Source organism: Podarcis tiliguerta (genome assembly GCF_965153285.1).
Source record: "Podarcis tiliguerta genome assembly, chromosome: 1".
Classification (NCBI taxonomy): Eukaryota; Metazoa; Chordata; class Lepidosauria; order Squamata; family Lacertidae; genus Podarcis; species Podarcis tiliguerta.
The window spans coordinates 51,770,809-51,784,630 of NC_139534.1; the positions used below are offsets into that span (position 1 = coordinate 51,770,809).

At 46.4% G+C, this 13,822-nt stretch overlaps 1 protein-coding gene and 1 long non-coding RNA gene across 3 annotated transcripts in view; one reads left to right on the plus strand and one right to left on the minus strand.

Moving 5' to 3' along the window:
• The first annotated feature begins 271 nt into the window (after nucleotides 1-271).
• On the plus strand, nucleotides 272-13,297 carry FEV (FEV transcription factor, ETS family member). Its single transcript, XM_083441604.1, has 3 exons — nucleotides 272-1,667; nucleotides 2,207-2,281; nucleotides 10,490-13,297. The coding sequence occupies exons 1-3, from the start codon at nucleotides 1,619-1,621 to the stop codon at nucleotides 10,990-10,992; spliced, it is 627 nt and encodes a 208-aa protein (XP_083297730.1). The 5' UTR covers nucleotides 272-1,618; the 3' UTR covers nucleotides 10,993-13,297.
• Nucleotides 3,758-13,822, minus strand: part of LOC310678197 — a 31,711-nt gene continuing 21,646 nt past the window's right edge. The window contains exons 2-4 of one of the 2 annotated variants that reach the window (XR_014511686.1): nucleotides 7,656-7,742; nucleotides 5,605-5,696; nucleotides 3,758-3,963 (exon numbers count right to left, since the gene is read on the minus strand). This is a non-coding gene — a long non-coding RNA (uncharacterized lncRNA). The remainder of the gene's footprint in view (nucleotides 3,964-5,604; nucleotides 5,697-7,655; nucleotides 7,743-13,822) is intronic. The other variant, XR_014511685.1, reaches the window with a different exon arrangement.

The following is a 13,822-nucleotide window of genomic DNA, read 5'->3' on the forward strand; positions in this document are numbered from 1 at the left end:
GAGACTCTCCTTCAGGTATACAGTGTTGGAGCTGTTTTGGGCTTTAAAAGTCAGCACTAACACTCTGAATTGTACCCAGAAAAGAAGAAGCCCTCAGAAAGGAAAAGAGAGCCCTGCCGTAACCTGGCTCACATAATGCCACCCCCCCCCCCACTGTTTTCCTGCTAAACCACCTTCAAGTAGGCTGACATGTGGAACTCATTGTGACTGAGTGATGCAAGAGGTGGGGAAGGAAATACTACTATAATGCACTATTATAAGAGGGTTACTGACACATCCAAGAGTGCCCCCTTGAAAGCTATCATGTGTTGGTCTTCAAGATGCAACTATCCAACATGGCTACCCCTTTGGAAATTCATCTACTTACTACTACTGTTGTTTTAAGTTACTAACATATATACAATTTTGATTCACTATTGTATAGATATTGGGGCAGGTGGAATCGCTTTCCTCCACCAGAGTTATTGAGAGGCATTGGACTATACATGCAAATACAATTAGTTTATTTCGGGGGGGGGGGAGTTAGCAGTAGCAAGTAGTGAATGTACCATCTAAATCTTAGATGAGGTATGTTGTCAGGCCACAACTCCCATGAACCCCAGTCAACACTGCAGGCAGCCCAAGACCTTTGGTGGCAGGGGTGACAGCCAATCTGAATAAAATATGGGGGGGGGGGGTTTGCAGGTAAACCCCACCCCACATAACTGATCACATGATGCAGTGCATGCACACCATTTGAACGGCAATGCACACGAACTTTGGGAAGGCCTGACCCCCTCAAATATTTTATTAGGGCCGAAGGGACTTTGGCCCCCAAGAGTTGGCTCCTATGTCTGGCGGGCACCAGGTTGCAGAAGGGTGGGCGAGTCGATTAACAGATTATCCGATGGTAGCGAAAAGAAACCTCTTCATTCAGAGATGCTCGACCTCTGAGCATCTGGTACTGAGGACAAATATCAGGGAAGATCGTTGCCTTGCTGTGCTCCCTGTCAGCTTCTGGAAAGCATCTTGCGAGCCACGGTGGGAAACGACAGAAGCCTTTTGGCTGATTCTGCGAGGCTCCATGGCGAGGAGCGGATGGTGGAAGGAATCCGGTCCCTCCGGTCTCTTCGCCCCCCAAAGGAGGATGCGGCACCTTCGCCGCGGCTCCGCTTGTGGGTGGGGGGCGGGAATCACTTTCAGGTTAAAGGCCCATTAAGGCCTCCGTCGGGGCTCGTTTCCTTGTTGGCTCAGAGGCACTGGAGCAGAAGCGCCGCCGAGCGAGGGCCAGGCCAGGCGCTGTGTGTTTGCAAAGAGTTAAGGAGGCGGAAAATGCGAGGGCCGCGGCTGCCTCTCTCCATAGAAACGGCGATCTTTAACGGGGGGAACTTTATTAAAGTCCGATGGGGCGATAAGCGCCCGCGCCGCGCCTTTAATTAAAGCGCAGAGGAAATTGCAGGCGCCCAGGCCCTGCGCCCCTCGCAGGTTGCTTGGAGACTGCCCCCACCCTCGCCGCCGCTCTCCCCATCCCGCGCCCTGCCTCGACGGGTGGGGACCGTAATACATAATAACAACCATCATCTTCCCCAGGCGAAGGCAATAATACCCCCCGCGGGCGCGGGGTGGGCGCAGAGCTGCCATGAGACGCGGCGCGGCCCGGACCCTGCTGCTCAACATGTACCTGCCAGGTAGGGCAGGGACCAAAGGCGAGGGCTGCCCGGCGCCGCCGCCGCAGCTTTCCACGTGGTGGATCGGTCCCTTTCCTCCCAGCCCAGACCCGAGGCTCCCACCTCTGCCTCCCGTTTCTTCTCCTGCTCCTTTCCCCTAACTGCCATTTCTCCCCCTCCACGAAGAGCGCTCCTTGGCGCTCTTCAGCAGGCGCGCAGAGCCGACTCTCTGGCCGTCCCTATTTAAAGCTGCCCCGACGGCTCCCATCGGAAGTCGGATTTCCTTTTTCCTGGACGCGTTTCCTGGCTTCATAGCGGCTTGCCATGGGTGGGGGGGCGAGGCAGAGTGGCAGAGGCGGGCGGCGGGGGGACTTTGAAATACAACCAGGCTCGCTCTGGAGAGAGAGAGAGAGAGGGAGCTTGTCCAACGCGCCCGCCCCCTCCATCAAGTCCCAATTACGGGGAGATTCTTGGGTGGGGACCGGGATCGGTTTGGGTTTGCGCTCATTTCCCCCCTCTCTCTTTCCCTCTGTCTCTCGTCTTGCTGATCTTATTTGCAGACCCAGTTGGGGAAACTTTGTTCAAAGAAGGCAAAAGCCAGGCGTGGGGATCACTGGGGCCGGGAGTCCAAAAAGGTAAGACCCTCGCTTCCTCGCCTTCCCGGAAAGTACCGAAAAAGGGGTGTGTGGGGCTACTGGGGCGCCTTTCAAGGCAGTCTGTTGCCAAAGGGCGATCAATTTGTAGGTTCTTTTCGAAGGGCAAATTTGCTAAATATCCAATGGGGGGTTCGTCTCGCATCATCATCTTCTGCACCTGTTGCCCATCATGTAATGCAACGAAGTCTCCCCTTCAGGGGTCCGAAATCTGCGCCTTATAGGAAGGAGCGCACCCTCTTTTCTCTAGCAAACGCTCTTTAAAGTTGGGTGGGCCCCCAAAACCTTAGAAATAAACGATGGTGTATATGTGTGGTTGTTGCAAAACCACTTCAAAAGCAACGCGGTACCCGAATCAGCTGCGGGTGCAAAACAAGAAGCGCGCCCGGGGCAGGATTTGATCCTTCCTGATATATCTATCATTTCAGTAATAATGCAGTTAGTAGGGTTAGGGTGTGCGCTGGTTGATTTGTACCTCTACAGCACTACAGCAAAGCCCCAAATAATGGAGGAATCGTATGAGATCTCTGGCTTTTTTTGAATAAAAAGAGAAAGAAAGTAGGAACTAATATCGACTTCCTTCTCTGAAATCCGATCCTTGGTCTGTCTGGCTCAGCATCGCTTGCCGTGGGTGGCAGCGGCTCTCCGGGGTTTTAGCCAGAGGGTCTTCCTCAGACCTACTTGGAGATGGCAGGAATTGAACTCAGCACCTTCTGTAAGCCAAGCGGGAGCAGCTACAGCCGCTCCAAAACCTCTGCTTTAGCTTCCCATCGCTGTCAAGGGAACCTGCTCCTCAAATGCTTAAGGCGGAGAAGACGTCCTTCAACACCCTGCGCCTCCCGAAATCGGTGCTAGCTGGGATCAAACTGCGCGGAGAGCTGGACCCTGCCTTGGACTTCAGGGGATCTTGACCAGCAGGTTGCCACGGAAAGGAAAAATGGCACCCTTCCTTAAGGCTGCTGGCAGAGTAGTAAGCTTTGATATTGCACCGGGCTCTACTTCAGGCAAGATTGACTGCTGCGTTGTTCAAATTCACGGGTTTCAGTGAATTTTTTTTTTAAAGAAAAAACACTTTCAAGCTTTAGGAGCGTGGAGAGAGGCAAGGCTCCCCCTCCCTCCAGCTCTGTGTAGCTTGAAAACTTCCTCTTTAAATACACAGTACTGCAATTTTAGTGGCAAGCCCATCTGGACAAAGAGGGGTCCTATTAAATCTCCTTTCTGCCCTCCAAGACCCGGCACCAAACATCCCCAACCCCGCCGCCACTAAGCACCCTTTCCCTTCTTTCGGAGGCTTCCCCAGAAACCAGGCTCTGATCGGCCGGGCAACCCTGCCTAAGGTCGTAGGGACAGAGAGCAAGGGAAAGAATCGAGGGCATTTTCGGCAAGGAGCTGTGGGAGACGTCTTGAAAGAAGGTGAGGCTGTTTTCTGGAGCAGAGAACTTAGCCGAAAAGCAGCTCTGAGTTCTGCAATATCATGACTGGCTGCCGATTCATTTATATTCTTATAAGAAGGTGAAAACAAAGTCACAGCCGCACTCCTAAGACTTCTCCCCGAGGAAGCGTTCTGTCCCAATGGCGCTGCCGAGAACTATTTGCATTCCCAACGCCCATCTCTTGCACCACCCCGAAAATTCTCAGTCCCTCCGTTGGACTCTTTCTCTCACCTTGGAGATAAGGAAACAAGCAGCCCAGTTAAGCCCCAGAACTTGGATCCCGTTCTCTCTGAAAGTATTAAATACGCTGAAATACCACGGACTCAAAACACACCTACAGTAACTGTTTAACTGCGTTTCGGGGTTTGGGCCACTTAATTACAAAACAAACTAACTAACAAAAGCGGGAAGACTCTCTAGCACCCTAGCCTAACATCAGCCCCGATTCAGCTGCTACTGACCCACGTCCCTCTTGGCTCAATCGGTTGCCACGGATGTGCGCCTCTGGCGCAGTTGGGGACCAGCCTTTGGCATTCATTTCAGCGGGATGTTTCAGGCAGGTTTTCTAGGAAGTAGTAAATGGAAGTAGTTTAATGAGATGTCACTCCCAATTTGGACTTACAGTCGAGGAAACCAACTTCTTTCTTAACCTGTTAATGCCAATAGCTGCTACACAAACACGGGCTTAGGAGCGGGGGTGTAGCGTTCATCATTCCCAGGTGGGAGCGCCGATGGTCCCGCAATGGCGCAGTTGCTTAGAGCATTTTTCATACCCCATTTCCTACGGAATCCAGTTTCGCAACAGTAGCAGAAATAATCTATAGCATCTCAAAATCGCAGGTTTGAGTGAAAAGAGGCGCAGAAGTACTTACTTATTTATCATCACCATCACAATTATTCTACCCCAGTTTTCTTCCATGGAGCTTAAAGTGTGCTACATAGCTCTCCCCTTTTCTCATCTTATTCTTACAACAACCCTGAGAGGTAAGCTAGGCTGAGCGAGAAAGCGACTGGCCCAAGGAGAACCGCTGGCTGAGTAGGGACTTCAGTCCTGTCCTCACAGGTCCCAGCGCTCTAACTACGATGCCACACGGGCTAGCGGGTTTGGCAAAAGGGCGAAATGATGAACGAACCCCATAAAGCCAAGATGATTATTATTATTTAAAAGAAATCTGATTTTATTTTACTTAGACGAAATAACTCGTCGGTGTGCATTCACCAATTTTTATGTACACCTCTTATCCCAAATACAACTCTGAAGGGGGAGAGGAGAGGAATTCACAGTTTGGGGGTGTGGATTCAACAAATGGCAAAATCCACAACACGTCTGTCTCGTGGTGCGGTGCATCGCTGGACAGATCTCAATACATCGAGAGTGCAAAATAAATAGTTCCCCTTGAACCAGCCAAGAACTGACTCCGGTAAGAGAGAATAAATAAATATTTCTAAATTCGACCAATAGTGCCTAATATATGAATAACGTTAGCGGAACCAATAATTCGTATGCACTGTAGAGCTTACAAAATGCTTCACGGTGACGCGCCTTATCTTGTGTTGGTGCAATCCATAAAACTGCCTTGCAAGGTAGATCAATATTATTATCCCAGTACAGTATCTGGATTTTTTTCTTCTCACCAGGGCAGTGTATGTATATTGGATAAAATATATTAAATAACATTACGATATCACTTAAACTTAAAAGCACCATTAAAACACAAAAAATGCTATAATCCAGAAGGGCGGGGGCAAAACCCGATGTAAACAGATTCATCTGCTGAGAAATGTGGAGTGAGGCTTCCTTTAGAGCCGAACTCCACCTGCAATTTATGCATCCTTACCCAAAAGTAAGGCTGCATTCCTATACTAACTCACCTTGGAGTAAATCCCACGGAACGCTGTGGCTTTCTTCCACGTCAGTGGATATAGGACTGAAGCCTACAAAATCGGTTACCGCAAAGGGGAGCCTGAAAAAAAAAAAAAGAAAAAGAAAAAAGCTTGATACTGTACATCAACATCATTATATGTCAAACGTATTTATGAATCGCCTTTCTGCCGCCAAGACAGTAATTACAAGCGCTGCAAGATTAAAAACCCACCAGTTTAAAGCAGAAGAAGACCAGAAAGAAGAATTAAAAAGCTAGGCGAAAGATGTAGGCCACCAGTTTGACCTCCCCAAGGGCGTCCAAGGCAGTCTCTTAGATAAACAATGTTATTTTCGCCGCTTAAGACAGTGGGCTGAAAATAAATGTTGCCCATTTATTGAATCTCCAGGTTGCAGATCAACGAAACACAGCAGATAGGGTTTCTCCTTTCTAAGAGAGAGCGAGAGAGCGCGCTTTTTCGAGAAATAAGATGGGAATAAAGTTTTGGGGTCTTGGGGACATATTTTCCCTCCACAAGGTAGTTTCGTTTGCTATTGCCTGATCAATGGACTCCGCCCTTCGGTCTATTTGCAAAGTCAAATCTGCCACCAGTTGACAGCGTGCGTAATTTCTAAATAGCTTTGGGCACAATCACGATTTGACGAGTTGGTATCTGAAGTCCGGTTGATCTCAGCAGCGGTGGGGGCGGGAATCAGGCGAGGTTTTAGGGGGAATCCTATGCACATTTACCCGAACGGAAACTTCATTGACTAGTCAACGACGCTTATTTCTGAGGAGCAGAAATTTGAGCAGGCGTGTTGCAGAGGATTGCAGTGTTAAGGTGACGCAGTAGTCCCACGGCGATGGGTACGAAGTACTCCGCCTTAGAAGTGCTGAACAGTCATGCTCCTTGGGTTTATATCTAGGGCGCACGGGGTTGTACACAAGCACTTGCGTATATGTAACAGTGTGTATTAGCAAGCATACCCACTTTAAGTAAGACAGCACATTAGAAACCTGACACGTGTTGGAAATCAACTGCGGTTGTCTTGGTTTTTAAACGTTCGATTCCCTTTATAAGAGAGTTCACCTTTACAACATTATAGAGGCTGGTACGTGGTCGCCCTCTCCCCAAAGCCCCAAATGAATGGATGACACTTTTCCGCACCTGGAACTCAGAATTGTGAAGAGGAGGGTTGGCTCTTTCCTCTTCCGGGTTTCATTTATCTGACTTCAAATGTGCTATAGCCTTTTCTGATGTTGCATGGACTACACTTTCCCTTTTCTCTGACCATTGGCCTTGCTGGCTGGGGCTGATGGAATGCAACAACATCTGGAGGACCGGTTCCCTAGCCCCTCTGATTCAGCTGTACCACCCCCCCAAAAATAGTCTTTGTTGCTTAAGTTACATTTTATATTGGGCGACTGGTTTCCCCAGCAGCAAGTACGAAATTCTTGAACTGTGCTTGATCAGGTTAAAACTGTCCCCGCTTTTCCTTGTGGCACCTTAAAGATTAGCAGGTTTTATTATGCCATATATTTTCTTGGGCTAAAATCCACTCAGTATCTGATGAAATGGGCTGTAGTCAATGAATGCTTGTGCGTGCGTTAGGGTGATAGCAAGCCTTAGTGATCCTCCAGCAGCCACATTGAAATCCATGGACTCCAGTGGCCCCTTGATCTCACTTAGTCTGCTCTGAGTATCACTAACCTTGGATATCACACTCAGTCTTCTAGAAACTATAAAACCCTTTGTCGATTTTAACTGCCACATATTAACAGGGTTACCCCTCTGGAAATGTTTCATCTTTTATCTGTAGCCTGGCCTACACGTGCAGCAAAATAAAGTTTTTCTGGGTAGATGAGGAAAGTCATTTTTAAAAACATTCCCCTAAGGAAAACAAAAAAGCCCTTTGAAAGTAGGAAGCTAGCAGCTCAGGGAGAAAGGTTTTAGCCCAGCCACCTCTCTGCTGTTCTGGTTTTCTACTTGCAAAAGGGTGTGGTGGGTTTCTTTTTTTGGGGGGGTACACAGGGAAAGATTAAGAAATGTGATTTCCCTACCTGGAATCTGAAATGGGTACCATCTATTCTACCATCACCCAGTCTACCACCTCATTCTGTTGCAAGTGTAGAGGAGGCCTCTCTAGACTACAATAAAAAGGGAAAGTTAATTTCCAGTGATTAAGATCAGAAGTTATTTCAGAACCATTTGTTCAGGACAGCAACATCAATAGAGGACATCCATGTGTGAAACTTCTAGCACTGGTCAAATGCTGAACAATATTTTATGTCACTTTATAATAGCACTCAAACCAGTCACTTGTCAATGTTTAAGCTGACACATACGGCTGTGTGAATCAGCTCTTCTTGTCGTGGAAGAAGTAAAGATAAAAATTATATAGTGTGAGATTCCATAATTGTACACATACAGAAGGTTGGTTCAGATATTTTATTTATTTAGTTAGTTATATGAAATATGTCTATGTTCACTATGCATATTGTAATGTAACCTATCTGAATATCTAGAAACACAGAGAGCACTGGTTTTGTTTTTCGTTTTCTGACCTCCATTCCTTCAAATTAGTTCAGACAAAGCAACTTCTCAGGTTTACCTGTAGTAAATAAATGTATTGGTTGTATATTTTTAATACAATTTTTGCTTAAAAAACAAAGCAAAAATATTTAGCAGGAAGCAACACAATAGGTGTGCCAAGCTGTGTAAACCATAATACTCTATAGCGCTTTGTTTGTATCTAATTGGTCACAACAGTCAAATGAGTGTAAGGCTGTGATCTTCATTGCAAACTTACTTGGGGTATTAAATCCTAGGGTGCTTCTGGATGGGGGCTTAATATTGCAAACAGCTCATTCAGATACGGTAAATGGGGGGGGGGAGGTGGGCTTTTTTAAAATATCAGATTTTCCAATCCAGATTAAATAGGGGGAAATACGAACTGGTGTGTTTTTGCCAATGATGTCATGTGGATGCTGTGAAAACCTGCACACATAAGAGGTAATGATCCTGAAATATACACCCACCTAAAAGCACTGCATCTCATATAGAATAGATTCACTTCCTAGTAAAGGTCTATAGAGAAGAAAGAGAATATGGATACATTTTTTTTAATGAGGTAGGTTTTGGAGTGACTGGAAAAATGCAAAGGATTCAGCTCTGACGAGTTCAAAGCAGTCAACAGTGTGAGCTATTTGGCTTTCTTAACAGACACAGAGGAATAAGAGTATTATTATATCTTTGAGGGTGGGACAGTGGTTATGGGAAAGGGATTAAAATATTGTTGTGAGTTTGGGGGAGGGGATTAGGCTATATAATGCCTAAGTCCCTTCAAATTCCTGGATCCAGCAAGGGTTAAAATCTAATGGAGGATTCCATTGCTGAATTACCAGTAGCCAGGCAAGGGCCATAGTTATCACCTAAGTATGGTCCTTAGTCTGACAAAGAAAGCTGTTCTGTGCCAGAGGGTAAATGGGTGGGCTAGAAGCAGGCTGCAGGCAGAAGCAAGGAGGTGAGAGCCATGCTTGATTCCAAGACTGTGTCTATGAAAGAAGCAAGACCACTTGGAGTGTTAATACTGTAAGCCCCTTCATCTTGAGCTCTGGTTGCATCTATGTGTAAATAAGGATACCACAGTCTCCACTGTCCCTCATTCCAAGGAAACGGGACCCTGAGTAAGTTCCTGGAACCCCTGAAATCGTGCACCTCTTTGAGATTGGGGTGGCATGCAACAATATATTTTGAGCTCTTCTAGTGGAAGCCTTAGGTCATCGAAACTTATTGGTTAGTAATTATGGGTAGGGAGGAAAGACGAAAAGAGTTGACGCTTCATATTTTGGCTCAGCCAGGAGTTTGTCCAAATGATAAGGAAGGATGGCAAGGATTTACAGCAAAAGGAACACAGCAGTCAGTGGGTGGACTTCAAGATAGCATTAAGTTGGGTGTGCAGGAGCAGAACGAGGTTTGCCCTCCCTTCCCCTACTCTTTCCTCCCCTCCCTTTATGCCTCCCTCCAAGCCTGTTCTGAAGGTCTCCCCAGCCCTTTTGTTGCTTGTATTTCCTTTTGTTGTTGTCTTTACTTGCATTTTAATCTGGAAGTTGCTTTCCAGGCCACTGGGGATAGAAATTTATTGGGAAAGTGTTTCAAGTTGTGTCAAACTTGGGCCCCAAATATCTGAAAGAACACCTTCCCTGTACAGCAGCCCTGGAATTAAGATAAAAGAAGGAGGGCCTTCTGGTGGTTTTGTTGCTCTCAGTAGTTGTGAGTGGGTTGAGCTCATGACAGAGCCTTTTTGGTGATGGCCCCAAGAGATGCATCTGACACCACTTCTCTACTGCTTCCATTGACCACTGAAGACATATCTCTTTACCCTGGCCTTTGAAATTGGAAGTTTTGATGTTGGTGTCTTTTAACTGGAAGGATTATTGATGTTGAGCTTTATTGGGGGTGTTGTTTAGTTTTGACTATTTTAATATGCTGTAATCTGCCCTGAGCGTTCTGGTGAAGGGCAGCTAAGAAAGAACATTATCATTGTTTACTTATTTAGACTGTCCCGGTAGAGAGGGATCTAGTGGCTAGTTGGTGTCTTCAGCATTTGTGTTTAGCATAACATTTAGTCTGGCCCTCAGAATTGGCCTGGGCAAGCCAAACATAATGCCCTCCTGATGTGGCTGGACTCCAGTTCCTATCAGCCCCAGTCCGCCTGCCCAGGGCCAAGGGTTAAAGATCATGGAAGCTTTATTCTAACAACTCCTGTAGCAGCAATCCTGGGCTACAAGAATGTATGGGTCAGCATAAAGGCAGCTTCCTATGTTCATGTGAGGGTGGCAGGTCTGCCCCTTCAAGATGGGCCTTTCTCACTGCCCCTCTTTTGGCTTTTCAGGCAGTGGACAGATCCAGTTGTGGCAATTTCTGCTGGAGCTGCTTTCTGATCGTGCCAATCTCAACTGCATCGCTTGGGAGGGCACCAATGGAGAGTTCAAACTCCTGGATCCCGATGAGGTGGCCCGGCGCTGGGGGGAGCGCAAGAGCAAGCCCAACATGAACTATGACAAGCTGAGCCGGGCCCTGCGCTACTACTATGACAAGAACATCATGACCAAGGTCCACGGCAAACGCTACGCCTACAAGTTTGACTTCCAGGGCCTGGCCCAAGTCTGCCAGCCGGCAACACCCGACCACACCCTCTACAAATTCCAGGCACCCCTGCCCTTCTCTGGCATTTCCAAACTCAACATCATGGCCTCGGGGGTGACTCCAACCAGCTTCTCCTATTGGCCAGGCTCTACCCCCACTCTGTACCCCAGCCATGGCTTGCAGCCTTCAGCGCCCTTCAGTGCCATGGCAACCTCCCATATCAACAACATGAACAGCCACTACCACTAGGCCTCTCACCACTGCAGGGTAAGGGGGAGGGATGGGGAGAGAAGGGACGGCCCTCAGATTTCATCCTAAGACACTTCCCATTTTGACCAAGGAGGCAACTGTGTGCAGCAGGGAGGGACACTGTATTGAGACGACATCTTAAGATGGGCTGGATCTCAGCAAAGGCGTTGGATGATCTAGGGGGCATTTTGTGGGGGGTGAGCTCCCTCCCCATTGAATACAGGGCCCTTCATTTTGTAGAGAACATTTAAGCAATTCCCCCAATTTCTCTCTTTCTTTTTTTCAAACCCCTCTCCCACTATATTGAAATGGCTTCAGAACGCTCTTGTATGTTTTGAAGTCTGGTCATGGACAGGCGTAAAGACCAGCAAGGGCTCAGCTCAGCAACACACATACAGTCACACATCCTGAGAGGTTGATGATGGAAGTGAGACAGACTTTCAGGTCAAAGTTAGGCATCCTTGTGAGGTGGGGAAATGCTCCTCCTTCTTTTAAAATCTTCTGGACACGAAGTCCACTCCCTTAGCTTCAGTGTCTTCATCTTTCCTGGATTAGATACATGGACAGGAATCTCATCCTATCAAGAATCCTGTACTGAACAGGAATACATTACATAGCTGCCATCAGATTTAGCTGGCTGATGATGCCAACTGAGGGCAGTTGAAATGGACAAATGGACATTTTCACAAAGGGGGAGGGATTTCTTTTCTTTTCTTATTCTTTGTTTTTGCCCGAAGTGCTGACAAAACCAAGTTTTGGCTCATCCCTATTCAAAATGCAGTTCTGCAGATACTTCCTTAACCCACAGGAATTAATATTAAAGCAGGAGGACACAAATATTTGAAAAGATGTGGCATGGTGTTCCCCAAGCTCCAAGAATTTAAATGTATCTGCCTGAGCCTGAGGTCTCAGCATCTCACAAACTAGTCTAGGCATCAAAAACCCCTCTATGAGCCCCAGCCTAATTCTCAGCCCAGCTGGGCTTCTTCTTTGCCCCCAAACCAAATCCTTTAAAGCTGAACTCACACAAGAGTTGCTGCTTCCATGTAGGCAGCACCAAAATACAAGTGTGGTAAAAGTTGTCAATGTATAAAGTTTCATTTTTAAAAAATAGTGAGGCAATATAATGGAAATGAAATATTCAATGAAATTCATTCTTTGCCCACTCTAAGTAACTATCGATATCATTATCATCATCATCATTATTAAATGTATTCATATCCCACCTTTCTCCCAAGTTGGGATTCAAGGTGGCTTCCAATATCTAAGAACATCATTATATAATACAAGTAATATAAACTAGTTAAATACAATACTTAAAACACACTTAGAACCAGCAGTTAAAATAGGGAGCTACCATGTATAACATCAGGATCTTTGAACACACTGTAGAGTTTGGGGGTGGGAGCTGTGGCCAAACAGATATTTTTATTTATTTATTACATTTGTATACCACCCTACACCTGCAGATCTCAGAGCGGTATACAAATTTAATAAATAAATTTATCAGTACAGCTGTGTCGTCTCACACAATCTCGCACCCAAACTACCCAAGAGAGACACTAAATGGTTACCATTATCAACAGGGCACACATGAAACTTAAAGAGGCTTGTGCTTTAAAAAGTCAAAGCTACATTGTCCAGAATGCTCATTTGCATTTACAAATGTCTTTCCTCTGTTTTCCATGTGGAAGAGAAATCCACCAGAGGCTCAAATAGTGACATGAGCCTCATGTGTCATTGGCATTTTGACCTCTGAACCCTCAAAGTTATATTGATGACTCCTGTTCAGCATGGAAATGCACTTCAAATGGCATACAGAGATTCTTTTATTTCAATAAGTTATATACCATTTAATTGCATAATTTCTAAGCAGTGTACAAGAGGCATATGATGGACACCAGAAAACCTGCCGGAAAAAGCTAAAGTCAAGAAAATAGCAATTGTCCTGGAAAACAGACTGCTTCTGCCCCTTCCTTTGCTTTCATGATTTCATCCCCTTTTGTCCCATTCTCAGGTTGATGGACATCATTTCAGGTTTTTGTGTTTGTGTGTGTGATAATGTTCAAAGACCTACTCTTAAATATATTCATGGTAAAATGCAAAAAGAGGGGGAAAAGGAAAAGTGTACTTTAATAGCACTTGTTCTGGTTCCTTTTTGGGGGTTCTTGATTTTAAAAAATGAGAAGAAGACACAAGACATACGGGTGCTCCTGAGGAAAAATTCCACCGAAAGTGAAGCACAGGGGTAGAAAAGTACACATAGCGCCCTGCACAAGAGGCAACTTGATGGGATCCTGTTCCAGCCTCGAGGCTTTGCCTATATATGGTAGGGTAAATGTAAACCCTCATTGAAAATCCCGGGAGAAATGCACAATAGAAATGCAAGCTATTTCATTCATCCAGGGGGAGCTATGTACACCCAGAAGCCTAGAGCAGGGGTAGGGAACCTACAGCCCTCCAGATGTTGTAGGAATACAAATTCTCCCACCATCCCTGGCTATTGGCCACGCTGGCTGGGGCCAATAAGACTTGAGGTCCAGCAACAACTGAAAGGCCACAGGTTGCCCACTCCTGGTCTAAAGGAACCTCTTACCTAGCTGGAAACATGACAGGAACCTAGTACCAACCTCAGATTTGGGGTGTGTGTGTGTGTGTGTGTGAATGCTCACGATACACCACCTTTCTCAATTCTCCTCTCTCTCGCTCACATTGCCAATGGTCATTTGTTCATTCTCTCTCTATGGGTCTACAGCTCATCACCCAGAGGGAAAGTGCAAGTTGAGCGGAGAAGGATGCCCCATCTTTTCCCTCCAAGCACTTTCTGCAT

Coding starts and splice junctions, on each gene's coding strand:
- FEV (XM_083441604.1), top strand. CDS start 1,619: ATGAGACGCGGCGCGGCCCGGACCCTGCTGCTCAACATGTACCTGCCA. Junction 1,668..2,206: donor GCTCAACATGTACCTGCCAG/GTAGGGCAGGGA, acceptor TCTTATTTGCAG/ACCCAGTTGGGGAAACTTTG. Junction 2,282..10,489: donor GGGGCCGGGAGTCCAAAAAG/GTAAGACCCTCG, acceptor TTGGCTTTTCAG/GCAGTGGACAGATCCAGTTG.